Source organism: Lepisosteus platostomus, chromosome 20 (genome assembly GCF_059453375.1).
Source record: "Lepisosteus platostomus isolate fLepPlt1 chromosome 20, fLepPlt1.hap1, whole genome shotgun sequence".
Lineage (NCBI taxonomy): Eukaryota > Metazoa > Chordata > Actinopteri > Semionotiformes > Lepisosteidae > Lepisosteus > Lepisosteus platostomus.
The window spans coordinates 14,350,799-14,378,750 of NC_142630.1; the positions used below are offsets into that span (position 1 = coordinate 14,350,799).

Consider the following 27,952-nt stretch of genomic DNA (forward strand, 5'->3'; position numbering starts at 1 on the left):
TTCAATATCTTTCTTTATATTTAGATATTTTTAAACTTTATTTCAGGCAAGATCTTTGACAGACAATATATATCTTTTATAGAAAACAAACTCGAAAGTAAATAATTTTAAATCTTTCATATTTCACAATCAGGAAGTCATAATATAAAATATAGCAATATACTTTAATTTTCGCTGCAGCTCACCTGCATTTCACTGCAACACCATTTTTAAATAAACTGTCTTTTTTTTTTTCCTCATTTATCGAAATTGCTCTCCACTGTTCCTCCAGGCACTTGGACTGATGTGGCTCCTGTTGCCAAAGGAAGTCCCACAACACAACGGCTCGCTGAAGATTCCCAACCGCACGTGTCACTTGCGCCGTCAAGAGATTTTGGGGATTGTGTCCCGCAGATGATGATGATGATGATGATGATGTGCCAAGAAAAATCACTCTGCAAGCACGCATCGGAACAACAGGCAGGCTGGTTCCAGACGGAGATGGAAAGCGAAAGTCAGGAGAACCCAAAACCGGAGGTCTCAAGCTGGACAGGCGCTTCCATCTTGCTCGGGTTGTCAGAACCGTCGGGGCCCGACAGTAAACCCATTCCCTACAGCAGTGGTCCACTGCAATCACCGCCAGCAGCCTGCGCCTCGGCTCACGCCTCATCACCAACAATCCGCTCAGCTACCTGGGCTCTTGACACATTCCTTACAAACCAAAATAACATCCGTTTGCAATTCAGTAGAAATTAAAACACATATTTTACTCACAAATTATATTACTTCAGAGATCTGTGGCACTGTGTTCACTTTCTCGGTTATTTTCCCCCTGAGTTATTGAACGGGCAGCAGAGAGCTCCTGCCATCTCTCTCCTCGAGTCCGTGTAAAGCTCTCCGTTAATAAAGGGGGCAGGCTGTCGGGGCCACCCCCCTTTCCCCCACTCACCCCGGGGAACCCTTCGGACCCGGAAGCTCGTCGGGAGCTTCAGGGATTTTGTCAGAAGAACATTGCGGGCGGGAAAGCCCAGGTCTCCAGCATCGTCTTCCGGGGAGACTTCGGCGCCCCCCGCCCTGTCGGTGTTTGTCCCATTATTCCAGCAGCTGAATCCCAGAGGGAGGCGCCGTGTCCTGTTCGGCCAGGGCGCACCCCAGCTACTAACGGTTCCTCCGCCGGCACCCCCCTCGCGCCTCCCCAGCGGGACTTCCCGTCCGCGCGCTTCCTTCCTCGTTGACGTCGCTCAGTCCTGGCATCCTCCATCGTGCATGTGCGTCGCTGCTGCCACAGGCACCCACAGGCCCGGGCCTGGGGGGGGGGGGGGGGGGAGGGTGTGCTGGGCTCCGGGGGGGTCTCTAGAAGGCTGTGCTGGCCATGGCCCCTGGGGCGAAGAGCCGGGGGACCCCATCTTGGCTCTCCTCCACGTGCCGGTAGGCCAGCTTCCCCTCGTGCCCTAGACAGAGCGCACAGAGCGGGAGTCAGTCTCCAGCCTCCCGCCTGCGCCGAGGGGCTGCTATCGCACTTGAACTCAACCTCTTCGCCTTCTGCCCCACGCGCTCCATCTACTACATTTCTGCACTGTTTCTGGCACTTTCCGGAGGGCCGCACATTTTTAGCACAAAGCATTATAAGCGGTATATCTACTCGCACTGTGCTCAGAGCACAGAAACATGTTGTTCTGTCAAAGTTATTAAACAAAAAAAAAAAGCAACAACTCCCCCCATGTTCACTTCATGCATACAAAGTCGATGCCAAATCCCTGCATCTCTGGGGGTGAAAAAATATTTCCTTCAACTTAACACCTAGCAAATGATTACCCGGGTGCATCGTTCTAGTCTGAACACTTCCAGTTCCAGCGCATACCCATCGGGTCCACACAGGCACCAGCTCCACTCACCAAATGACAGTAGAGTCTGCTTGGCTGCGTCCCTCACGTCCTCCTTGTCCGTCTGGCACAGGTACGCCAGCTGGTCGATGCTTTCTTTAGCCTGACAGACAAAGCAGCGAGGTGGGGCGGTTTAGGGGGGTTCATACCTGCATTGCATACCTGCATTTCTCACAGTGTCAGCTAACAACTCCCAATCTGTACTGCTGCGGCTCAACCGTGTTCATTACTACACGGTATCCCTTGTCAGAATCCTCAACATGTCCCGCAGGGAGAGCTCGGGCCCTGCAGGAAATCCCAGCCAAATCCCGGAGACAGAAACCGAGAAAGAATCCGTCCGGCAGATGTCAACATTAATACCACATGCTGCCGAGGCAAATTCATTCCAAAGCCATTAGCAGCAGCCCAGTGTGTCACGATCATGCTGGAAAGGCCTTTTCTGAATTCGAGAGCTGGAGAATCCAGCGGCAGCGGTTTCAGACCCACCTTGAGACACGCAAGAGCCTTACAGCCTGCAGCCCGCGTCTCCGCTCGGTCATCCTCCAGCAGCTCCAGACAGCACACCAGGGCCTGACGGGAAACGTATGAAACATTCAATGTCTTGCAGGAAAAGGCATCGTACCGTAGCACAAAGCCAGTTAACCCTGCTGCAGCCACAGTCTTCAGTACTGGGGGACTTGCATCTAACCCACCACCGTCAGAAACCCATTAATTCCTGGTAAGAGTCACAGCAAACCTGGAGTCTATCCTAGAAGCACAGGACAGGAAGTGGACAGGGACTTGCAAATTTATTGAAATAAAATTTTCTTTATGAGCATTTGGATGTTTGTGAAAAGCACGGTCTTGACACAGCTGATACTGACGGGGAGCTCTCTCACCCTCTCTCTGTGCTGGGGATGTTCAGCCAGGTTGCGCAGGAGGCCAGAGGCAGCGTTGCACACCTTGCCCCTTGGGTCCTGCAGCAGCAGACTGACAGCCTGCAGCCCTTCCCTCTGCAGGCTCGACTCAGGCGGTCTCTTCAGGGCCTTCAGCAGTGCATCCTGGTCCCCCGACTGCAGGCTCTGCACCAGCCACACTGTGGGTAACAAGTAGAGAGACAGGAGAGAACGGACAGGACATCCAGTCAGCAGGGCAGAGAATCACTACTGTAGATAAAGTCCGGATGTTAAAGGACAACAACCAGTTTAAGGGGTATATCCTGTCATCAATGAAGCAGAACCAAAAATGATTCCACAATTAATCCAGCAATCGCCTCTCTAAATGTGTTTGGTTAATATCCAATTATCATGAATTTAAAAATGTGTCATTTGTAGCGATAAGCTTAATATTATGGCAATTTCTCTTGGGTGGCACAGTAAACATCCTTGATCTAAGAGAGGCACAGAGTATCTGAAGACCTGAGAACTGGTGATTTAGACCAATCAAGTCAATAGCGTATTAGACGAAATGAAAACTTAAACCACTTCTGTGGATATGCTTGTGTGTCTGTGATCTTACACATATGATACTGGCACATAGCCCATTCTCCTTACACCAGGAGAGCTCCGTCCTGTGGGGTTTTACAGGCAGTCTTTAAATCATCAATTCCTAAAGGCCTAGAATAAGTTCACTGTGATCAGTCAAAACAGGTGGTGTTTCAATGAAGTAATCTAGAGATCATGTGGAGAAAAGCCCAGAATATCTTTCAGCCCTGCAGGACCTGTGCTTCTTTTATTGAAGCACTGCAACGGCTAGTGTTCCTGATCTTCCAGTAACAGGTGTTTTAGATCTGTGTCTGCGTCCTTTAAGAACAACGTGTTCAGAGTGCCCCCGGAGCGGGGTTGGAGACCCCCGCCCGCACACTCCCTGCGGCTCACCCTCCTCCGCGAGATCGGCCACGTGCGTGCCCAGCGCCGCGACGCCCTCCGCCTCCAGGTAGCTCCAGAACTGGAAGAGCGTCAGAGTCCCCCTGCCTCCGCTGCCCCCCCGCCTGGGCAGCTTCCGGTCCAGCACGCGCTCCGCCAGCCGCAGGAACACTGGGATACAACGGCAGCAGCCAGAGCGTTAACCACCCGCATCGCTGCCAAGGGCTGGGCAAATTCCCTTCCGTGCGCCCGTGCTCATCCTGCGCTCATCTGAAATCTGCTCCTAACGGGTTTCCAGGGCACTGGCCTGGCTCTCCCGCTGTCTTACCGGTGTCTGCCAGGCTGGCAGAGCGCTCCGGCAGCCTGGCACTGAACGCCGAGCTCAGGGTGTGCAGGAAGGTGTCAGCAGAGGTGGTGAAGACGTTGTCACAGTCTGTGCACTGCTTCCAGAAGGCCAGGGCGCCGTCACAGGTCTCCAGCTGTGGCACCACTGGGGAGGGGAGAGGGAGAGAGACCGTCAGAGTCTGGCGATAAGAGATCTATAAGACCAGGTCTAGGGCCTGAGCCTGCCATGGTCCACCTGCATGCTCATAGCTTCCTGACAATGGGGGTTTCAGCTCCCTGTGGGGGCTGTCGATTCCAGAGTGCTGCTTTTAAAAGCTGAGGACTTCATTCCAGCGAATCACATCAGCTCTAATTTGCCCAAATTAGTTTACAGCTGAGCAAAGTTTTTTAGTTCTCCTGCAGCCTACAGTTATGCATTTCCAAAAAAAAAATCACGTTTGTGTTGAATCACACGCAAAGGAGATTTACTTTAAGTGATCTGGGGTTTTGTATTTGTATGAATTTTTCTTGAGGTCAGTCAGCTAGCTTTTTGTTAATCTTGAAAATGAATCCAATGTTTTGTCCTTATAAAACCTACAAAAAACAATTAAAACAGGCTGTTAAAACCTGCAGGTTCAGTGCCCTTAAACCCTCTTCCTGACACAGCAGCAGTCCAGCAGCTGGAGGACCGTTCGGCACGTTTCATGCATTGGGTGGCAAAAGGATAATTGATTGGTAGCTAATTGATCCGAGGATCTTGCTATGCCATTTCCTGAAAGGGGACGTGTCAAAGGGTCAGCTTTGACAGCAGGGCTGGGTTTCTTGTACCAGACTCCCACAACCCTTGGGGTAAAGAACACGCAGACACTCCCCCCCAGAACCACACACACAACTGCTCTCAAACAGTATCCACTCACTGCAACAGGACACAGCCCTGTTCCCCCCACAGTGTTCCCGACACAGCAGCAGTCCAGCAGCTGGCTGGCACAGATCCCTGCACAACTCTACCTACCCTCCTCCGGGGCAGTGACCTGGCCAGCACAGCCCTCCACGACTCGGTGGATGAGCTCCAGACTGTGGGCCTCTCTCAGCAGCCGGTCCAGCGCGTACATCTCTCCACAGCGCAGCGGCCCAAAGGTCCCCAGTTTCTGTGGGGAGTGCAGCACAGGGGCATGAGGGGCAGCTCTGCAGGACTGTGGGCAGTAATGGTGTGTGAGCACCTGCCTGTGTGCGACTATGCAGCCATATCACCCTGCAACTCACCACTGGCAGCCCAGGTGTGAGCCTGGTCAGTACCTGGATGGTTGCTGCTAGAAGGGGTGTAAGTGGGACCAGCAGGGGGCGCTCACCCTGCGGTCCATGTGGGTCATAATGCCCCAGTATAGCGACGGGGACACTATACTGTAAACAGGCACTGTCCTTCAAATGAGCTGTAAAACCGAGGTCCTGACTCTCTGTGGTCATTAAAAATCCCAGGGTGTTTCTCGAAAAGAGTAGGGGTGTAACCCCGGCGTCCTGGGCAAATTTCCCCCTGGTCATTACCAGTCATGGCCTCCTAATAATCCCCGTCAATGAATTGGTTTCATTACTCTGCTCTCCTCCCCACTGATAGCTGGTGTGTGGGGAGTGTACTGGTGCACTATGGCTGCTGTCACATCATCCAGGTGGGGCTGCACATTGGTGGTGGTGGAGGAGAGTCCCCATTACCTGTCAACAGCTTTGAGTGGAGTGTCCAGAAAACCGCTATATAAGTGTAAGCAATCATTATTATTATTATGCATGTGAGACAAGAAGCAAGACTGCTGTACAACAGTGGTATCACAGAAGAACAGTGATTATGCAGTGCTCACTTTTGCTTCAACCTTGAGGTTGATCACTTGCAGGCCAGGATTTATTGATCTTAAGCAGCCTGTTTGGTGAGGACCATTTACTTGCGAATGCCTGCTGTGCAGTCCAACTCTGTCGGCTCTTCCCCCTGAGACACGAAAGGGGTTCTCACCAAAAGCTGTGTGCTGCAGGTCTGCAGGTGAGCCACCAGCGCCTGGTCCAGGGTCTGGCAGCCTGTGGTCAGGGGCAGCGGGGACGACCCACAGCGCACGCACATCTGCCCCTCCTGCACGCTCTCCTCCGCAGGCCTGAGGGACGCACTCTGCACACTGCACACAAGCACAGGCAGCCGGGCGTCAACCCTCTTTAAGAGCGCGTTGAGTAAGCGAACGGCACAGTGCGCGCTGGCTTCACAGAGTTAGATACTGAGATAAGAAAGGTTACAAGTTGAGATCTGGATGGGTGGAGTGGGGGCCCTTCCTCACTCTCCACAGGAAACACCTGCGAGTCACGTTAATGTAATGTGGTGGTAGCTGGAGACAAGATGGCAGTTCTTATTGAACCACATTTCCCAGAAGGCAGTGGGGGGGGCAATGGCCTACCGTCTTCTGTCACCTGATTGATGAATCAGGACATGACAGCACGAGGCTTTAACTTTTGAAGAGAAACTGACCTTTTCTCTTCTATGAGGGTAGAGATTTTTGAGAAGAGATTTGTAAGAAACTTGTTTTGGAGCCAGTAAGCAGCTTAGCGTCCCAGCCACTTTTTGTGCGATTAGGAGTTTTTGCTTGTTGCTCTTCACACAGTAAATAAGGAACACTGTTTGTTTTTCCCTTGCCATTGCACTGTGTGTTTGTTTTTTCTGAAACACCCGTATTTAAAGGTGCCGTTACAGCTCCCCATCTCCTCGGACAGGTTTTCCACAAAAATAACAATAAGCAGTTTTTAAACAAACACCATGTTTTCAAACTTCCACAATAGTTACAGAGCATCTTACATTTTCAGTCCTTTGAACTAATTCTTCTGTCCTTAAGCTGTTTATCACAAGAGGGCGCTGAAGTTCTCCGATTCATGACTTGGCAATACAAGTGAATTAACAAAAAGGCAAATTATGGACCTCAAGATCCAGAAATAGACAAAAAAATACAGTCTGGTCATTCCAGTGGGAAGGGATGGCTCTTGTCTACAGCAAATCAGAGGTAAACAGATGAGGTGAGAATATTTCTTCTTCCTGCTACATTGGTGCTTTTGTTGCTATGTGTTAATTCTTCAAAGGGGCAAATACACTATTATTGAAAAACAAGCCTCTCTTCTTTTCACCGCGGTGCCATGGTGCTTGTTAAGAGCTCTTGCGGCCTGGATGTCTGCTCGAGACGGGGCTCGTGCTGAAACGCCAAGAGATAAAGGAAACTGAGGAGGAGGAGGAGGAGGAGAGACCGAGGGGCGGAAGATGAAAGGATCGAAAGGGGGGGGAGAGGGCTCACCTGTCCCGGCGGTCCTGGCCCCCCGAGGCCTCCGAACCCTCGTCCTCCAGGTCCGAGGTGTTGAGGAAGTCGAAGCTCTCCAGGGCCGTCTCCACCGCCAGGCTGATACTGGAGGACCTGCTGCGGGTCCGGCCCTGCCCCAGCTGCACGACAGACGCACGCTTAGCCGCAAGGGAACGGAGGCCAACCGGAGGACCGTTCGGCACGTTTCGCGCATTGGGTGGCAAAACGATAATTGAGTGGTAGCTAATTGATCCGAGGATCTTGCTATGCCATCTCCTGAAAGGGGACGTGTCAAAGGGTCAGCTTTGACAGCAGGGCTGGGTTTTCTTGTACCAGACTCCCACAACCCTTGGGGTAAAAAACACGCACACACCTCCCCCCAGAACCATACACACAACTGCAACAGGACACAGCCCTGTTCCCCCCCACAGTGGACACTTAACTATGCTAAGAGACAGGATGCTGTGAACCTGTTCTACTCATTCAGCGCTGAGGAGGTGTCTTTAGGATCATTAGTGTCTCCCAGCTAGCACCTCTGCCCGCCCCTTGACCAGCACCCCTCACTGATCGCTGGAGCCAGCCGGAGCCAGCCAGGAGCTGACAGAGCACCCAGCACACTGCCACTGCACTGAGAGCTGCTGCCTGAGGCCAGAGAGGAAATTTGCTGGCGCACTGCAGCATCAGGAGGAGCTGAGCAACTCGCCCCTTTGGAGACCACAGTGAATATAATCCCAACGGGCACATTTCCTATTTGTGAAAGGCATGCAGGATTTTTCTGTCCGGAGAAAAATCAGAGACTAGAGTGCATCGCCAAGGGATTCATTTATAACCTCTGAGATGATGCCAGCGTTCTGTAACCTTGACACCTTTCACAGCCCGCAGGAGGGAGCCAGCGCAGAGGGGCTGTGCTCCAGTCTCGCCTCGCGCTGCGCCCAGATGGTAATCTGCGGGGTCAGCTGCAGGGGGAGTGCGTACGTGAGCGAAGCAGGGCCCCACCAGACCCTCTCCCGCCCGTCTCTTGCCCCCCGTGTGATGACAGGACCACCCAGCAAGGTGGCAGGAAGTGCCCCCCTCTCCCCCCCCTGCAGTGGGGCGCTGGAGGAGAAGCTGGGGTGGGAGGGGCTTGGGCCACCGGTTATGTCTTGAGGCTCCTTTTCCGCAAGAATCACACAGACCCAGAGGCACCCAGAGGGCAGGGTGCAATACAGCCTTGCCATCACAACAGTAAGGAGCGTACGTCAAGCAAGGGCCGTCCACTGATTCAAAACTCTCGAATCACTGTAAGCATGAATTGTCCTGCATTACGAGGACTGAGCCAAAGGCAAAAGCACTGTGTGATTAAGGGCGTGAGGGGAAGAGTCTGTGCGGATGGGGCTGCAGTAACCCAAACTCACCATCAGAACCTCCTCCAGGTGCCTGATCTGCTTCTCCAGGGTCTGCAGCTCGGGGAACTGGCCCCTGTAGTCATCCAGCAAGGAGACGACCGTGCCGAGAGCCTCCTCCAGCCCACTGTCCACTGGCTGCGGCCTCGGTGCTCCTGCGTCCTCCTCCCTTGGCCTGGACGCAGCGGTGCTTTGAGCCTCCTCAAGGCCACTGTCTGCGGGGCTGGCAGGAGGCCTGCACTCTGGCTCTGCCGGCAGCTCGGGCCTCCCCGCCTCGGCGTCCCCCTGCCTCGAGAGACTTTCTGTTCTGGAGGGGGCACCGTCTCTCCCCGTCTCGGCCGTGGCCAGCTCCGGGGGGGCAGCCTCCTCCTTGCAATCCGCCTGCGGCTCCGCGAGGACCACCGAGTCTCTGTCCCTGGTTGTCCGGACGCTGTCCCTGTCCTCTGCAGTGGAAGGGAGCCCCTCGTCGGTCCTTGCAGGCTGCTCAGGCTCTGGGGCGGCCGTCTCGGGGGGCTCGAGGGCCTCGTGCGCGGCCGCAGGCTGTGGCTGTGGCTGTGGCTCTGGCTCTGGCTCTGGGGAGGAGGGGAGCTCCATCCCTATATCGCTGACAGAAACCGCGTCGGCGAGCTCCGCCTGCCCGCCGGGAGACTCGGGGGCTCGGAGCTCTGGGACGGCGCCGTCGGCGCTGGCCTCGCTGATGTGGCTCAGGGAGCGGGAGTAGCGGCTGTGCCCGTTGGACACCACCTGCTCCCCCGGCTCCTCGTCCTCCTCCTCCTCCTCCTCCTCTCTGTCCTCCCGGCCCCGGGGCCCGTCCTGCGGGCCGGCCGGCCCGGCCGCCGCGGCCGCCTCGCGGGGGGCGAAGGAGATCTGGATGGGGGGCGCGGCCGCCTGCAGCTCCGGCTGCACCAGCGTCTTGTGGGCGTGCCGCAGGCCGAGGGACAGCTGCGGGCTGGAGGAGTCGTCCGAGGACTCGGAGGAGTTGGACCAGGCCGTGCCGTTGTCCAGCTCTTCCTGGCGCCGCAGCATGTTCTGTGGAGGTGGAGGGGAGCGTGTGAGCGTGCAGGGCAGAGGCGGAGAGCGGCAGGGTGGCTCACACAGACACGGGTACTGGCAGGACACGGGGGCGCAGTTGCTAGAAGACTAGGAAGACACGACAGCTGCCCCTGCTGGCAAGCGGAGCGGTGGCACTGTGGCTCAGGATCTGCGCCTGTGGCTGGTTGCTGGTTCAAATCCCACGGCCGGCAGAGGAATCCTACTCCGTCGGGCCCCTGAGCAAGGCCCTTCACCCTGACTGCTTCAGGGGTGCTGTACAATGGCTAACCCTGCGCTCTGACCCCCAGCTTCTCTCCCTGTCTGTGCGTCTCATGGAGAGCAAGCTGGGGTCTGCGAAAAGACAAATCCTTCATGCAAGAAATTGTATGTGGCCAATAAAGTAATCTTAAGTGTTGCCTCCTCTCCTGCTTGAGCTTTTAGACAATACTGTCCAGATGCAATCGAGTCACACTCAGCCATGCGTTTGCTTGATTTGGGTTCCGCACTTGAATTGGCTAATTCTGCTCAGAAATCTTCAAAGCACCCTTCCAGAAGCTAATGCAAGTGCCTGTAGACAAGGAGGGCTGTCAGAATCAGTGAGAGAAAACATGCAGGAGGCTTCAGTATTGCTTCCAAATGTCATATCTATTCTGGACATTTGGAAGTATTCTAGTTCAAATTAGGACTCATATATGACAAGCTGCAGAAAGCACTACATCGCTCCACACCGAACACGTGGTAAATAAATTTAGTTAAGAAATTCTGAACAGCAGCCAAAGTCCCCACAGAAAGTTCACAACACAAAAGGGAGCTGGGAAGAGTGTGGGTCTGTGTGATTCATCACAGCATGAAGCAGGGCTACAGGGTCTCAGGCCAGCAGGCTACTAGACCGGTATCTGAGCCACCACAATCTTGGAGGACATAGGGTCAGACTTCCTGGAGAGTAAACAGACCATCAACCAGGACACGCACACAGAGATTGGGTGAAAGAATGGCTGGGTGGATGGATTTATCCTCTTTCCACAGATGAAATAATTAGGTTGTTCCAGGAAAAAAACTCTTGAGATGTGAAATACAGAAACAATTCTTTAAAGAGCTGAAATGAAATACTGCAAAATAAGGGAGGGAAGGATTCTGGTGGTAAACTCCGCTGTGGTGGCTCCGATTACAGCTACTGCAAAACTGGGCTACCAGGCATCTAGCTTGCCTACTGTCTTACACTCATACTGTCTTACACCCACTTACGCTCAGCTGCACGTTACCAGCACAGGCAAGACGGACAGACGTGACATCACCGCACGAGCAACTCTGAGACAGTTTTTCAGCAAGGGTCTCCCGGAAAACATCCAGCAAGGACCACCTGCGTTTTTCTGTATCGGTTCGAGGAGGGTTCTTGTAGGATCAAGTGAACAGGACAGTCAAAATAACCATTGTTTGCTAGCACTTCACTCTATCACCACCAAAACAAATCTGCTATGTAAGAGATACTCTGGCTGACAAAAACATCTTGTGAAACTTAATTGTGGGCCTGTCCTTTTCAATCCTTTAATGAGTATTAAAAAGATGGGGTGCTTTTCCAGGAGCAGCGATGGCTAAAACAGGTACTGGAGAGAGCCTGGTTAACGCATGTAGCCCAAGAATGAAGATGCAATATAGCCTGTAATAGCAGAACACTTTCAACAGCTCAGGAAGCTTTAATTGAATGTGAAATGTGAATTTAATCCCCTTTAGAGCGAGAACAATAGGCAGAGAAGAGCAAATGCTCATCTCCTTTAAAACCACAGCTTTTGCAGAAATAAGAATCCTGTACAGTTTTAGTCAGCTAGGTGACCTGGAAGTTGTTCTGAGCCGACCTCCTGTAGGCAGCTGAACAATACATACTGGGCTAGATGTGCCATCTGTAACACACAGACCACGAGAAACATGAATGAACTTACATAGAAGGCTTGTTCTCGCAGGGAAGGGGTGTCTGGGGGGCTCTGGTTGTAGGTAGAGAACCTCTTGTTGACTGTGGAAGCTTTGTTGACGGTGCTGGCAGTGGTGGCCTGGTCGTCCTTATCGAATGGACTGAAATTAAAGAGAGGAGAGGCTGCAACACTGGCCTTTCTTCACTGCCTCCAGTGCCAACTCGCATGGCTCAACTAGAGCAACCTGACTGAAATAAGGACGAATAAGGCCTGCTCAAAGACTGATGGACTCTAGTACTGTAAGAAAGGGAGGCCAGTTAGAAGGCTCACTCAATGATAAAAACTGAATTGTTTTTTTCTTCTTTTGCATGCTAGGGGAATTAAATATCCCTACGTCCATTTTCAATGACTGGGCAATCTAATAAAGGTGGAAGGAGCCTGGCAGACAGTGGGCACAAGGCTGGGAACCTCCAGCTGGGATGCCAGCCCATTCACAGGGCTCTTGCACACACATCTACCGGTGGTCATTTAGAGACACCAGTGTCTGAGTCGGCACGCTTCTTGGACTGTGGGAGGAAACCCAAGCCTGCAGAGAAACCCACCCTGTCCCGGACGAGATCATGCACACTACACACCGGAGGTGCTCAGACAGAATCAACCCTGGGAATGCTGGGAAGCACTGGTATTAACAAGGACATTCTATATATATATACACACACACTACAGAAAGAAGGAGCTGTAGTACTGACTTCCAGGAGACCTCCAGGCTGAGTTTGATGGTGCCCAGGTCATTGATGTCCACAGCCACAGTCTGGGGAAGGGCTGCAAACAGGTCCTTGGTTTCACATGACACATTCCCCACTACCACGTGATTAGCCAGGCTCTTCAGCTCTGTCACCTGGGAAAGACATTGTTCAGCTCATTAGTGTTCCTCCTCCACTGGGTTTCAGCCCGAGAGCATCCTGCTCTTGAACTGGTGGTGATTTTGTGGCCCTTTGCTTCATTCTAATGCACTACCTGGGTATCAGGAGCCATACGGTATATTTACAGTCTGCATGTTAGGAATTTAGGGAAACAGGAAGTCTGTAAGCAACTGCTGCAAAAAGATATTCTCGACTAACGACTCCAGTTTGGCTGGTCACTTTGAAATGACTGGACATCGTTACCAAAATCAGCTGCCTTTATGAGTGTAGGTGAAAGCATGCATATGCATTCTCTGAGGGCAATTCTCTCGTGACCTGCTCTCTACAGAGGTGCAGACAGGGCCCATGCTCATTTCACCTGCTAGGGCTCAGTCGGTGCTGCAATGGTGAAGCCAGGTGAGCAGTGTGAGATAGTGCCAGGAACTGCATCCTTACATGACCTCGGCATTCTGCTCAGCAGCCACAGCTGGACAGTTACTGACGGTAATAGGAGGAGAGCTTAACTGAAGAGGACTGCACAACAAATGCTTGACCCAATTTATCTACAGTGTTACAAAGAGCAAAGGTGCCAGATCCTTAGATGTCTGGTTCCTCCAACCACTGATACAGAGTGACTGACTCTGTGGCTGAGAGTGCTGATCTGCTCTGCGAGAGCTGAGACAGGTTTAAACACAGCACAGTGCAAGACTACATTCTCCATCAAGTCAGTCTGTAGCCAGGTGTACTAAATCACGGGAGACCAGCCCTGTTCCCGGAGGGCTGGAGTGTCTGCAGGGTTTCAAGGTCTCTTTGAAGCAGCAGCATCTGTAGAGCCGGGAGAAACTGTTTACATTAGGCCAGTGAAGCCAGTCTCCAGCCGGTCTAGCTCATTAAAACACGCATGTTTTCCAGGACCAGGGCTGGACAAAGCCCTTCTAGGGTCTTCCAACAGGTCCACTGAGAAAAGCTGAACATCTGCAGGGAGGAACAAGCTTGGACTCCACCCCCCCAGCTGTATCGTTCACCACATGAATCCATTTTATAAACAGGAAGAAGCCCTTCTAACAAAAAACAAATAATTCAAATAAAAAAAAGCTTCTGGAAAATTCCAAGTCTGGAATGTGGAATGGAAAAACAAAAACCAAGGAAGTCCCAAAATGCTGTCTTTCACACATTTTTCTCCTGGTCCTGCTGGCTCAGTCCACCTCAGAAAGGGTCTATGTACAGATCCTGGGGAAGACGCAATGATCTCTTCATAAAATCCGCTTTACGCTTTCCGATCCCGGTAAAATTCTAGTGTGGATGATGCCACTCGCCAACTGTACTGGGGTTCCCAAACCTCAGCACACAAGGAGCTGCTGGGGTCCAAGCAGGAACTGCAATCCTGGCAAATTTCAGGGTTACTGCAGGCGCATGTTGACGTCGGTGAAGGACACGCCTCTCCTCCGATCAGAACTGAACTTCCTGCACGTGGCAGGACAGCTTGAGGTGGAATGAAGGGCTGGAGCCCGGCTGCCCTTCCTCTCTCTCCCCATGTTGTCGCCACGAGTCGAGAAGGTAAAGACGTAACTGGCGATTCCACATTGGGACGGTAAGAGAACAAAACAAAAAAAACAAAAAACAACTGGTGGTCCTAATTTTTTTTTCTAAAGATAGAAAGACAACACTACCAGGCCTGCACAGAAAGCGGGAGGGACTTCCTGTCCCTTTACCTTGATGGACAGGAACTCGGTGATGAGTGGCAGGAAGACCATGTCCTCGCTGTCCCACACCTGCTTGCCGTTGATCTCGATTCGGCCCCTCAACTTCCACCGCTGGCGCCCGTATTTCATGAAGATCTGAGAAGGTCAGAGGTCAACCACTGTGTCACAGCCTGGTACTTCCACACAGCAGTTTCACTATCGACTAAAACCAGAGGCATGCAAGCTTCCGAGGTTTCATTTAAATCCCTCAGATCTGTGACATTTATATTGGACTAACGACACTTCAGCCCTCCAGTAGAGGAGCTGGAGACCCTGTTGTAATAAAAAAAATTTGGGGGGATTATAACGTTAATTCAAAACAAAGTTTACTGAAATCCATTCATATTCTGTTTTTTTTTTTCTTCAGGAAAAAACATGAACCAGCCCTATTACATAGTAAACTACCAGGCTCGTGAGTCTCTTTTAATCCAAGAGAAATACTGCACTCGAGTTTGAGACGATTTTGTCGACAAATACTACTTAACTCTGCATGCAGATCAAGCCGTAACATTTCTGTGGTGAACTGTCTGCTGCCCAACCTGTGCATCACAGTACATTAGTCATTACAGCGACTAGTGAGAAGGAAGAGCAGCTTCACATCGTAGTTCTCGTGAACTTTCACTCTCGCCTGTGGTAGGACCAGCAGTTTGCGACAGTATGGCGACAAAACAGTCCTTCCACAAAGTTCACCATTTTGTGCTTAATTCGGAATCTATAAAACTTTGCAATAATGTCAATTTATTTTGCGATAGAAATTGAATAACCGGTCTGAGAAATTGGGACAGCAGTTCCCTTTTAAGCAGTGCTGTAAAGTAAATGTAATAATCTGACATTTAAAAAAATCTTCTTATGTTCTTTCTAAAACTGCAATCCTAGTCCCAGCCCCAACCAGAATCCAACCCTAGACCTAAAATCAGGCCCTAATCCTTGGTCCAGCTCTGACACTAGCCTGTACCCAACCCAAAACCCCAGCTAGCACAACACTAAACCCAAGAAAGGTCCAGAAGAGGGATACGCATCATCAGATCTGCCGCGGTGTAGCTGGTCCTCTTACCTCATACTGGTCACCAGCGCACAGCCTAGCGAAACCGGCAAGCCCTGGAATAGAGGAAGGGCAGACAGTGAGACACCGCCCCGATATCAAACACACCAGCCAACCCTACGCACACTGGCATCCTTGTTCATCTGCGCCCCGACATCAAACACACCAGCGCGCGCCGCCATCCTCGCTCATCTCCTTACAAGATCCTCCCATTAGGGCAGGAGGCACTTCTTTTCACACTTCTTTTCACAAGGAGTGGTAGGAGTCTGGAACAAGCTTCCCGGCAATGTTGTTTTGTTGAAGTCAATACCCAGACCAAGTCAAATTAGATGATCTGTCCATACGCTGGCTAATTACCACATTATCAAGAATCTAATTTCTCTTTTCTCAATCTGGGATGCTCTACTTTCTAATAAAACTACATAAGGAAAAGAGAAGAAAGACAATTAGGAAACCCATTAAAAAGCTGAAAATTAGTTTCACTTTGTATCTAAAGGGCTGAGAAGTTCCCTCTTGTGCCTTGTTAGTGCCTGGGCGGAACACTGACTGCAGCTGTCATAATGACTGGAGATGGAGATGGGGGCACCTCTGCCTTCAGAATCAGGGCTCCCCAATTTCACCCTGTCCGGGAAGAGTGACCCCCTATCCTCTGCACGGCTAGATTTAACGTCTCCACTTTCTGTGGCAGCAGCAGTCGCTTTGCCCCTCCCACACAGGGCCGCCGTCCTTTATCTAGGCCAGGCCACATCCCCCAGGGCAAGGAGTCACAGCTGGACGGCGCTGGAAAAATATTTTTATAAGACAGGGGGCTGGCTTACACTGCGAAGGGATGCGAGCCGGTCTATTCACAAATTGTTCTTATCCGAGCCACCGTGACCGTAGCAGAACATTTCGATTTTATTGTTCAGATTTAGGACAAAAACAAAAACAAGGAAAATTCCTGGAAGAAACTTGAAGGGGAAAAAAGTGAAGCCGGGATAATTTAAAAAAATACTACACGGTCTCAGTCGCCACGAAAAGGGTGACATGTAAGCACATGTCTCGACTAGTTCGAGGTTTTCACTAGCCCCTGTTAAAAAGGTTAATGAATGGGGGAAACATTTCCAAAGCGACTCCCAGACTTCATGACAGTATTCCGGTTCCCTATTTGACTTTTCTTTCCCTTTCTTCTGACACACTGCTGAATTCCCCCGGTCTGCGCCAGTGCTGGAAGGGAGGGTCCTTCCTGGGGAGGGCAGTGCTGGGATCCGCCCAGCCCCGAGGACTCGGCTTCCTTCCACCATGTGGGAGCCCATCTTGGTTGCTAGGCAACCTGCAATCCCCACTCCCGCCACTGGCTGGACGTTCCATGACCTCACGGCTGTGCAGGATGGGCAGGCCGCCGATGGGCTTTCTCGTCACCTCTCCTGGATTGTTCACGGCTTGGCGGTGCCTGGACCTGGTATTTTACTCCTGCCGCTGTGCCATCGGGGTCAAATTCCCCCGGGGGTGTCGTCAGGACCGTGACGGCGCTAGCGCCCCAGACACGGCTCACGGACTTACCCTTCATCTTCACGTGGAACTCTCCCAGCTGGCTCTCCAGCTCGCTCTCCAGCATGCACATGTTCTGTACGGAGAGGGAAAACACCCCAGTTAAGGACAGACACTTTTTTTTTTCCCCCACTGGGCTCACTTGTCAGGATTCTCGCGAAGCCTGGAATGCCTCTCCTACACTGGCACCAGCCAGCCTATCACAAGGCCGGCTGTGGTCCGAAGTGATCTGAGGGAGTAAAGCACTGTATATGGAGGAGGTAAGGGCAGAGCTGACAGGAATCAGCATGGAGGCCCCCACAAACACGCAGGTGGACTTTGACCACGACCGGCTAAGCTCAACTGTCCCTCTCCAAGAGGGGTTCGAGGCGGAACAAGGTGTTGAGGCTGGGACTATTGAGAGACGGGACCCAACAGGAATTATGGGTCAAATCTCTTCCTCTCTTGTGCAAAGGCATAAGGAAATAAACATACGTTTCCAATGAACGCGTGTGTGCAAATATTATTAAATAACGCAAAGACAGACAAACACAGTTCTGTCAGCTCAGTCTTTCCTCAGACAAGCTGGCTGTCACAGTCAGAGTGGGGCGTTAGTGTTGCAGACACAAGTCAGTATACACCAGAGGCTGCCTGTTCTTGCCATAGCAGGAGTGTGGTGTGACCAGCATACTACTTGTTTGACCGTTGGATGGTATATAATCTGGGAGAGGCCCCCACCATAGTCTGACGCTGGAGTGCACTAATGCGTGCAATGAGCCTGAATCTTTAGAGCCCTAAAAAAATTAATGTAGGTAAAATACTTGATGGAAACAGGCCTGTTTACTAGTTTAACAGAAGGTAAAGATAACAAAAAGCTGTCTTTGACTATAGACTGTGACATGCTTTCATGGATTTATCCTGATGAACTGGGGGAAAACTGATCGCAATCCTTGGTCAGGGAAGCGCTTGAAATGGGGCACATCTGAACAACCTGGACAGGAAACAAGCTCAGGGATTGTTTTATGTCAGCTCGAAGTATCCAAGTACAGGATGAAAAAGCACTCCCGTATTAAAACTGTCGAGTTCAGGGGTACGGATTCCAATCTGAACGGAACATGATTTGAACTGTAAATGACAGAGTTATTAAGGAATTGATTAAGTTTTGGGAACTGTTCTAGTCCCGGGGCTCAAGAAGAACTGTCGGGTGTGTGGGTGTGGGGTGCCCTGGTCGCCCCGCCTCACCTCCGTGTACTCCTTGTAGCCCTTGTTGGCCTCGGACAGGCTCTCTCGGGCCTCGCGGCTGCCCGGGGAGGCGGTGTAGGCCTTCACCATTTTGTTGGCCCCATCCCTCAGCCGGCGCTGCATGCAGTAGGCCTCGTACAGCTCGTCGATCTGAAACGCAGTCGGGCCGGCGCGTCAACACCGCGCTCCGCGTGGAAGGAGACCCAGCCAGAGGTAGGGCTGTACCCCCGGTTTCACCCGAACACGCAGAAGAGAGACTTCTCCAGCCTGAAAAAGCCCAGCTGCAGGCATTTCATCGCCCTGTATATACAACAACTCCTTCCTGCTGTGGGGTTTTGTTGTTTTTAATTGCGTAAGCTTTTAACGGGACAATATTTAGACAGGGTTTTCACATGTAATCAATATTTACCAACAGGGGTCACAAAGGGGTTGAAAAGACTCATTAGTCAAAGCAAACCGGAAAGCCAAAACAGGCAACAGACTTTGCAGAGAACAGAAAAGATGCCTGGTCAGGACTGGGTCAGCTTGAGAAGCCTCACAGAGCAATGTGTTCCTCTCAGGAGATAAAGCCTACAAAAGCACTAGGATTTGTCAAAGTGGATGTACCAAGATTAAAAATGAATGAGTAAACAGAGAAGTGTTTTCATTCTAAAACACCCATTTTCTAGAAGTCTTCCCGAAGAGAGATTTTATTAGCAAAATGCATTTTCTCTCTTAACATTGCACTTCCCTACAGCTTGTGTCCATCCTTTTCCATTTAAAGTGCCATTCTCCATGCTATTTTCTCTCCTTCAGTCCAGGTCCCTGAATTACCTGGAGGAAAGTGATCCATTTCTGAGCCTCTGAAATCACCCACTACCTGTGCATAACCTGAAATATTCATCTCCAAGTCTCCTTTGGGATTTCAGAGAGTAATCTTTTTTTCTTCAATGAGCCGGAGTTCCAGCTCTCTTCTCACGAAACCTGATCTTTACCATCCAGACTCCCCCCCCCCCCCCGCCTTCCTTAATAACTTATCCAGAGAAAAAGAGCTGTTCTTCCCAGAGACTGGGGAAGCAGTCCATAAAAATACTTTATTCGGGGAAACTTCAGATGCTGCTGAAGTGATCCTGCCTGCTGGCCCTTGCCCTCATCCCTCTGCAGGACTGAGGGAATGTCATGCACTTTTCTTGCAAACAGCTGTGGTTTTATCGTATTGTCCCTGAGCCACTCGCTTCAGAAAAGGCACCTACTTCAAGTCAGGTAAATATTCACTGGACATCCAGAGACGCTCAGAAAAACACCAGATGTTGTACGGTATATAAACAATGCAGAATAAAAATGTCTGATTGCTCCTCCTTCCTGAGATCCTCACGTAAAACCTGCTGAGTTCACATGGAGGGATTTACTTGAGACTGTGGACAGCAGTGTCTCTCCGTATTAAGGTAGTTAAGTAAAATTAGAGAAACCAGATTCCCAGTGTCCAGTGAAGGCAGCCACATGTTTCAGATAAGAATGTAAGAATGGTTACAATCAACAGGAGGACCTTCAGCTCATTATATAACCTGTTATATAACTTTTTTGGGGAGAACCAATTAAATCTCAGCACTGCAACAGCAGAACTGCAGTCCCCCCTGAGCAATTAAAATTGCCCTTACGCAGGGCAACAGCATGGAGCAGTTTTCAAGGTTCTGGAGCACACAACTAGAAGATTGTGGGTTCAATCCCCAGGTTGTACTCTGGACAAAAGCACCACACCCAAATGGTTCCAGTAAAAAAAAACCCAGCAGTATAACTGGCTGCAAACTCCAGTTTGCCAAAAGCATAAGCCAGAGAAATTAATAGTAGTATGATGATCTCTGGAGAAGAAGCAATTACTGTCACTTTCCCCTTGGTATACAAGACTGGGCTTTTACTAGACAGGTCTTGGACTCACAGGACCCTGTTGCAAATAACCCACAAACACCTGCAGTTCCTTCAGTGCAGAGGCAACTGCAAGGACCAGAAAGACACAACAAAGCTCTTTCATGTTTACCACATCTACAGCTCTGGTTCTCCAATCAGCTCCCTGCCCATCTGGTAGTGCTTTAGTGGCTGTCAGAGTACTTGAACTTGAAAATACTAAATCCCGCTGACAGCGTTTCTGAGAACTGCTGTCTCGTTCTCTTAACTGTTCCAGCTACCATACGCCACCTGGTGTAAGAGAACTGAACTCAGCTACAGAGACGAGACCTGGGAAAACTTTAACAGAAACATTAGTCTGTGGGAGAAGTGGACACGGATAACTCCACCCCACCTGGTGCACACGTTTGACTCAGGAAGCTCACTGACTCGGACACACTTCTGGCATCCAGCTGCTCTTACCTTACTCTGGTGAAACTCCAGCCTGCGCATGAACCTCTCAATCGCCTTCACTTGCTGTTGAAAGCAAACAAGAGTTACCATCGAGACAGCCCAAAACCAACCCTGACCACCCCCGGAGAAAGGAAAATGCACGAGGAGCCCCCGGAGCACCCCACACGAGGAGCCCCGGCAGCACCCCGCACGAGGAGCCCCGGGAGCACCCCGCACGAGGAGCCCCGGGAGCACCCCGCACGAGGAGCCCCCGGGAGCCGGCCGCACGAGGAGCCCCCGGGAGCCGGCCGCACGAGGAGCCCCCGGGAGCCGGCCGCACGAGGAGCCCCCCGGAGCATCCCGCACGAGGAGCCCCCCGGAGCACCCCGCACGAGGAGCCCCCCGGAGCACCCCGCACGAGGAGCCCCCCGGAGCACCCCGCACGAGGAGCCCCCCGGAGCACCCCGCACGAGGAGCCCCAGGAGCACCCCGCACGAGGAGCCCCCCGGAGCACCCCGCACGAGGAGCCCCAGGAGCACCCCGCACGAGGAGCCCCCCGGAGCACCCCGCACGAGGAGCCCCAGGAGCACCCCGCACGAGGAGCCCCAGGAGCACCCCGCACGAGGAGCCCCCGGAGCACCCCGCACGAGGAGCCCCCGGGAGCCGGCCGCACGAGGAGCCCCCGGGAGCCGGCCGCACGAGGAGCCCCCGGAGCACCCCGCACGAGGAGCCCCGGGAGCACCCCGCACGAGGAGCCCCCAGGAGCACCCCGCACGAGGAGCCCCGGGAGCACCCCGCACGAGGAGCCCCCGGAGCACCCCGCACGAGGAGCCCCCGGAGCACCCCGCACGAGGAGCCCCCTGCATTTAGACACAACAGACAATGAGATGCAAACTGAAGAGGAGAGAAAGGTTTAGAAACCCAATTGAAGAAACAGAAGAAACATTCTCACCTTGTCCAGTTCATACAAAAAGCCCTGCAAATGAAACAGAACGAATAAAGTTCTTATTAAACAGAAAAACAAAAACAAACACACAGATAAGCAGCACTGAACTGGTCCTGTTTTAGGCTCTCAGGCAACACAAGGTAAATTGTATAAATCTGTAGACGAGAAACAATTTCAGCGAATTGCAACGGTTATTTTAAAAGTATATTTTTAAACATCAGCTGAAAATCGAACTCGGCCCAGCTGTTCTTCCTGTACAATGAGACAGCAGGAGGGGATAAAGGACTTCACTTACATTCCTGTTCAACTCCAGGGTGCTCGGATGTGCTCTGAGCAACGAAGTGGTGGCACACGCTTAACACAAAACGTACAACCCTGAGCAGAAAATCACTGTGGAAGGAGTCTGTCCATCCAACGGACACGAATGCAGACATGCGAGCAAGGCTAGAGCTAGCGGGGGCGTGTGGGGACTCACCAGCCGGGAGTTCCTCTTGGACTCCCTCATCTGCCGGCTCAGGCTGTCCAGCTCCAGCTGGTGGACCTGCAGGTAGGCCCTGAGGGGGACAGCCACCAGACACATCAGTTCTCAAACAGGAGAGACGTCTCCGGGTTGACAACAGAAACAAAACTGGCCCTGGCTCTGCGACCCCAGCTCCACCCCCAACCCCCCCTTCTTTTCATCAGGGCCTGCAGGGCAAGTTACATGGGAGGGAGTTCATGCAGGAGCTGTGCACCCACGCGGGCTGGGCCGCGCCCGTCCGGTCAGCAGGGTCCACTCGCCAGGAAATCAAGGAAAACGTTTTATTTTTCTGTTCACTGGCACGCCGAGGTTGTTAAAATGAATAAAAAACAATCCCTTAAAAAAGACCCTGAAAGCTCCATGTGTGTTGGAGACATTAACTGCGCTGTGGAACGGCGCACTGCGAATGGGGCGGAGCTACACTGTAAAGGGGGCGGGGCTGTTCTGCGAAGGGGGCGGGGCTCCATTCTTACTGCAGGCCTCTCTTCAGTGCCTCGTAGACCTCATCCAGCCGCTCGGGCTGCGGGACCTTGGGGGGCGGAGACTTGGTAGACAGGGTGAACATCCTGCTGCTGCGCGAGGGCGTCCTTCTGGGGCACGCAGGGGTGCTGAACACCGACAGGTTCCTGCCCCGAAACAAAGCACAGGTCAGCAGCTCCACACACGCGCCACACCCCACCCTCACCCCCAGTGGCCACCCAGGCCCTCAAACCCACAACGCCCATCGGCTGAAATAGGTAAAACACTGTTTCAAACAGCGCGTTCTTGTCTCTCCCCCTTTCATCCTGAAAGAAATATGGCGATTCTAGTCAAGAAGGAAGAGAGCCATCTACTGCTCCACGAAAACCGATACCACTAGCTCTTAACCTGGTCATTGCCAACTAGAATTCAGAAAAGGATTCAAACAATTCTCCGAGCTCGAGCTCAGAACATCTCAAAGTCCTATTCCCAGCTCTGCCGCTGTTGTGCACCATGTGCAGAAGCTGCCTCATGTGCACAAAAGCGCGTTACTCTGGTTTCCTGCAACAACTGGTACTGCTGCTGAGGATCAGAGCCTGCATGCTGCAGCTTTCCGAGCCTCACTTTCCGACGTCCTGCAGCTCGGCCTCCAGAGGGGAGCACCTCCTGGGTCCCCAGCCCACCACAGAAGGGCTCAAGCGCTCCACTCCCCAGTCCTAGGGCAGGATGGGTGCTCTGCTGGCGTCAGAGGGCACCGTGACAACAAGATCGGATCGATGGAGACACCTTCTGTGCCGTCATCCGCCTGGCTTTGGTCAGCACTCAAAATGAGCTGTTTTTACCAAGAAAAGCACGGAGAATGAAATGCCAGAAGCGCAAAAGGAAATTGGTAAATTCCATTGTCAAAAGAGGGGTAAAACAAACGTCGTCATCCTCCAGTCTGGCAGTGACCGACACGGCCTCTGGGTGAGACAGCAGGAAGGGAGCCAGCACCTTCATTCCTCGGCACGAGGACTCGGGAGCTACAGTTCAGCTGCACTCCTCTATTTCTTATACCTCTGCCACTGCAGGGGCCACAGTTACCCCTCTTTCTGCTCCCTCCCATTCCCAGCAGACCAGATTAGCCCGGCGTGCACGCAGGCAGCCAGTCTACTGCTGGACACTTGTCTGCAGGGCTGCTCAGGCCCAGAGGTCTCAGCTGCAGGAGCCGCAGGCTCATGTACTCGAGAGAGAGCACAGTGCAGCAAGAGCAAACAAAACACAGAGAGGCGCGTCGGACCAACAATTAAAAATGCTTGTCAAACAACACTGTGATCATTCTCTACAGTGTCCTGCTATTTAAAGTTAAATTACAGGACAGTCTGCAAAGGATTAGAGCTGTAAATATGGACTCTTCATCCAGATCTCCTGGGTGTAATTTGCTTTGTTCTGGGAGGGTTGAAAGGGGCTTGTTGGTGAAAGCAAAGGGCATGTGAAACCCATTTGTTTTCAATTAGGATATTTAACTCCCTGCTCATTTTTCTCTCTGTAGAATCACATCGGCTGCAGTTTTTCGTGTTATCCAAGGTTTCTCCAAACAGCTTTGTAGAGTAACAAGTGATAACCGAGTTCCTAAGACAAACACGGTAAGTTTATTTTCCTTAACTGACCCCTGGCCGTCCTGGTGTGGGAACAGGAGCTGTGCAGATTAAGCATAACAGGAAAGACATCCACTTCACAGCACTACAAAAATACCAGCATACCAATTTTCCCCATCACGGATGGAGGACACTCCAGTTGCACTCTCCAGTGTTTCCTGCTCTCTATTTCTTATGTCTCTGCCTTCCATTGGACCAGAAAATGGCTCTCAATCATTACTCAAGTTTTAAAACGTGACATTACATGAAAAACAAACAACATTCAATCTAGAGAAATGATGTTGGTTCTCATGAAGTTTTTCAAGTAGTGAAATGAAACAGAACCCCCCATTCTTTTGATTGAAATCAGAAAGCTTTCCGCAGAATACAAGACCAGCGACACAGAAACATTTTTCTCCCAACAAAGTTTCAATTAAGCCAGCCTCCAGGGTTGTTGGGAGTGAATCTAGCTTCCTTCCTGTACATTTATCGAAAAGCATGGCTGTGTCTGAGCTATTAAGAATAAACCAGACTGATCTTTTCCATCATCTGCTTTCAAGCCATCGACCGTGGAGAAAGAGACAGCAGCTAACAGGAAATGGATGGCGTGGGCTCTGTAGACTTCCTGTCAGGTGTGGCTTGCTGTCAGGGTGTAGGCTTAGTTTTAAATACCCACATCTTTACTCCAGACGCTCAAAGTTAATGTCTGTGCTATAGCAGCATGAGAACAAATGTTTTTGTTTTTTCTCCTGCAGAGTCTGAATTGAACTTTACTTTTAAGAGCTCAATATATACAACAACAAATAACACCAGAAAATGAATATGCTTTTCATCCGAATTCTTATATTCTTGTAGGTGCACATTTCCTCATTCTCCCCCGTGTGAGACTGTGGGATTCAGAGCTGAGATGTCACCACAGAAATCACACCTCACCCCAGGATCAGTTACACTACATATCATACTCAGAGGAAATTTAATACAAGGTTGTCGGTGTCAAGAACAGTAAAAAGAAAGGACCCCAAAGAACCCTTGGTGAAAGTCTTAATTTAATCTACGACACTGCACACACCGTCTGAACCTGTAAAGGAGGATTACTCAAATCTTTATAACAAGTGTTGCAGTCAAGCAAATGCAAACTGACTTGAAATCAGAACTCATTTGTTTTTAATCACATGTTCCAAACGTTTTTACTCTTGCACTTCTATTCTATTCACTATTCTAAACCAAATGGCCTTGTGGAGATGCTCACATCAACAACGTGATTATAGAAAGTGAAGTGGGCTGGATTGTGTGTTTACATGCGTGTACAGAAAGTGAAGCGAAGTGGGCTGGATTGTGTGTTTACATGTGTACAGATAGTGAAGCGAAGTGGGCTGGATAGCCCTCACTGACCTGTAAGGCTTGTCGTGGGAGGAGTTGACTCCGGCAAACGACTGACTCCTAGTGATGGGGGTGGAGAGGATGCGACGGGATGGGCGCACCGAGAGGGACATCGTGGACACAGCTCTGGAAGGACTCCCTGTGGGACAGGAGAAGACAGACAAGAGATCATGGGTCCGCAGTCCAACACCAACGGGGATCAACAGCAGGAAGATCCAGAGGCAGCTGAGACTCATTCCCTCCCTACAGTCACCCACTCCACAAAACAGCAGCCCTCTGACCAGGTCATTTCCACCTTGAACACATACAGAGAACAACTGGTGACAGTCTAGATTTGTATTACTTTCACAGATGGGTCCTTATGAAGACGTTTCTAGCAGTCACAATTATAGACCACCAGTCCTGCCCAGCATTTTCATCTGTGACCTTATGTATGCTGGGATGCTACTTAATGCATTAACCACACCTGTGTGGAAGACCTAGCTCTCAGTAACCTTGGTGTCCCCCTTTTACTCAGGTGTTTCCATGTTTTTGTCCACTACCTGTATGATGACTATAGCCAGGAGCAAACCCAATGAAGCCGATACCTCTTCTGCACAGGAGGCCTGCCAAAGGCTGTGAAACCACACAGCAGAGCTGTCAGAAATGCACAGATGAATCACCAGTGATCCCTTCCATAGTCCTCTGAGTGACGTTCCTGCATAATAAGCTTGCTTTAAGGGAAGATCTCATTTCACCAAGTAAGCCCTTTCAAAACAACTGCTCATTGGCTGTGATGAGCTGGAAAGCTCCCACTTCTCAGTACTGTACTCAGTCTGCTGGAGGAATGAAAGTGAAGCACCTTACTTAAGGGTACAACAGCTGCACCTCACCTGGGATTTGAACCTGTGAGCCCCCCCACCTCCCCACCTCCCCGTTTGGACATTTAGACTGCTAACCGCTACTCCACATTTCTGCTTAATTTTTAAAATATTGTCTATATTCTTGGGAGTTTCTCAACAACAATCCTTTCTTACAGCCTCAGAAAACAAAACAAAAGCTTAGAATCCCAGACCAGCTATAAATAGACATTAGTCATAACAGGTTCTGAAAGCCTCCAAAACTGTCCGAATGAAGCCTCTCTTAAGTGCAGATCCTTCACAATCTGTGAATCTGAAACACTTCACTGACAGAACCACTTATGAGCCAGTGTCTGCCGAGGCTCGTGCACTGGGTCGGGGCCAGTGTCTGCCGAGGCTCGTGCAGCGGGTCGGGGCCAGTGTCTGCCAAGGCTCGTGCAGCGGGTCGGAGCCAGTGTCTGCCGAGGCTCGTGCACTGGGTCGGAGCCAGTGTCTGCCGAGGCTCGTGCACTGGGTCGGAGCCAGTGTCTGCCGAGGCTCGTGCAGCGGGTCTGAGCCAGTGTCTGCCGAGGCTCGTGCAGCGGGTCTGAGCCAGTGTCTGCCGAGGCTCGTGCAGCGGGTCGGAGCCAGTGTCTGCCGAGGCTCGTGCAGCGGGTCGGAGCCAGTGTCTGCCGAGGCTCGTGCAGCGGGTCGGAGCCAGTGTCTGTCGAGGATCGTGCAGCGGGTCGGAGCCAGTGTCTGCCGAGCCTCGTGCAGCGGGTCGGAGCCAGTGTCTGCCGAGCCTCGTGCAGCGGGTCGGAGCCAGTGTCTGCCGAGGCTCGTGCAGCGGGTCGGAGCCAGTGTTTGCCGAGGCTCGTGCAGCGGGTCGGAGCCAGTGTCTGCCGAGCCTCGTGCAGCGGGTCGGAGCCAGTGTGCGGTGTGTCAGGTAAGAATCTGTGCGAGCTGGAGCAGCTGATCGCCCCTCAGGGTGAGGGTTACAGTCCGACTCCTGGGCTCCTGGTCTGTTCCTCAGCCTTCGGATGGCGGGACACAGGTCTCGCTAGTGCTTCTGCAAGTTCCTTTTTCCAGGAGCTACCCTGCTTTGCTGCTTTCAGGCCGGAAAGGATCAATACTCCAGATTTAGCACCTTCTTTCTCCTCTTCCTCTGTGCACAGAGTAACAGGTTCTCCTTCGCTGCATAAACAGAAGCCATGCATGCTTCAGTGCTCCAGCCAAGTCAATGTGTTAAATGCTTTCAGTTTGATAACAATGTCGACTGAACCCTGTGTGACGGCGTCCCGTGGAAGCAGAGATGCAGGAAACAGTCACATGCCCCGGCAGCTGACTTTGAACAGAGTACCATGGAATAACACAGACTTCCCCCATGCTTCCCGCTTAGAGCCGAGCGGAGACACAAACAGCTGACAGCTCAAGGCTGGGAAACCAAAACAGAGAAGTTTAACACACTATACAGCTAACAAACCGCTAGTGTGTACAGGCAATAGGTTTTCCTCTTCAAAAAAAAAGGGCCATTAGTTACCATCCATGGCTTTATTAGACTTGAGAATCAACATGTGAACCCTGTTTTCCCAAGCTATATAAACTGCACTAGCACCATGGCATCTCAGTTCATCTGACCCTTTTCAATTTACTCACAGCATTCCAGCGCACACACTGGGGGCCATTGTTAGAACACCCCCCCGAAGCCCACAGCGACGTCGCCGCTGCAGGAATTCAGGAACAGAGCGCTTACTGTCCGAACACTGCGGGAAGACAGTGGTTCGTGTTGCTGGAAAGA

The 27,952-nt window shown here is 51.6% G+C and overlaps 1 protein-coding gene across 7 annotated transcripts in view; it reads right to left on the bottom strand.

The window, feature by feature from the left end:
* ripor1 (RHO family interacting cell polarization regulator 1) overlaps window positions 1-27,952 on the bottom strand; it is a 76,674-nt gene continuing 48,722 nt past the window's right edge. For 5 of the 7 annotated variants that reach the window (XM_088614058.1, XM_088614056.1, XM_088614055.1 and 2 more), the window contains exons 2-23: window positions 25,349-25,475; window positions 22,355-22,507; window positions 21,837-21,915; window positions 21,368-21,391; window positions 20,446-20,499; window positions 18,103-18,252; window positions 16,894-16,957; window positions 15,364-15,407; window positions 14,280-14,405; window positions 12,415-12,563; window positions 11,696-11,825; window positions 11,004-11,150; window positions 8,739-9,755; window positions 7,342-7,484; window positions 6,030-6,186; window positions 5,043-5,178; window positions 4,035-4,196; window positions 3,719-3,877; window positions 2,741-2,937; window positions 2,349-2,432; window positions 1,875-1,965; window positions 1-1,430 (exon numbers count right to left, since the gene is read on the bottom strand). In XM_088614058.1, coding sequence (XP_088470184.1) covers window positions 1,333-1,430; window positions 1,875-1,965; window positions 2,349-2,432; window positions 2,741-2,937; window positions 3,719-3,877; window positions 4,035-4,196; window positions 5,043-5,178; window positions 6,030-6,186; window positions 7,342-7,484; window positions 8,739-9,755; window positions 11,004-11,150; window positions 11,696-11,825; window positions 12,415-12,563; window positions 14,280-14,405; window positions 15,364-15,407; window positions 16,894-16,957; window positions 18,103-18,252; window positions 20,446-20,499; window positions 21,368-21,391; window positions 21,837-21,915; window positions 22,355-22,507; window positions 25,349-25,449 — 3,465 coding nt within the window. In that variant the 5' untranslated portion in view covers window positions 25,450-25,475 and the 3' untranslated portion in view covers window positions 1-1,332. Of the gene's footprint in view, window positions 1,431-1,874; window positions 1,966-2,348; window positions 2,433-2,740; window positions 2,938-3,718; window positions 3,878-4,034; window positions 4,197-5,042; window positions 5,179-6,029; window positions 6,187-7,341; window positions 7,485-8,738; window positions 9,756-11,003; window positions 11,151-11,695; window positions 11,826-12,414; window positions 12,564-14,279; window positions 14,406-15,363; window positions 15,408-16,893; window positions 16,958-18,102; window positions 18,253-20,445; window positions 20,500-21,367; window positions 21,392-21,836; window positions 21,916-22,354; window positions 22,508-25,348; window positions 25,476-25,878; window positions 27,457-27,952 lie in introns of those variants that run through there. The other 2 variants (XM_088614060.1, XM_088614061.1) reach the window with 2 other exon arrangements.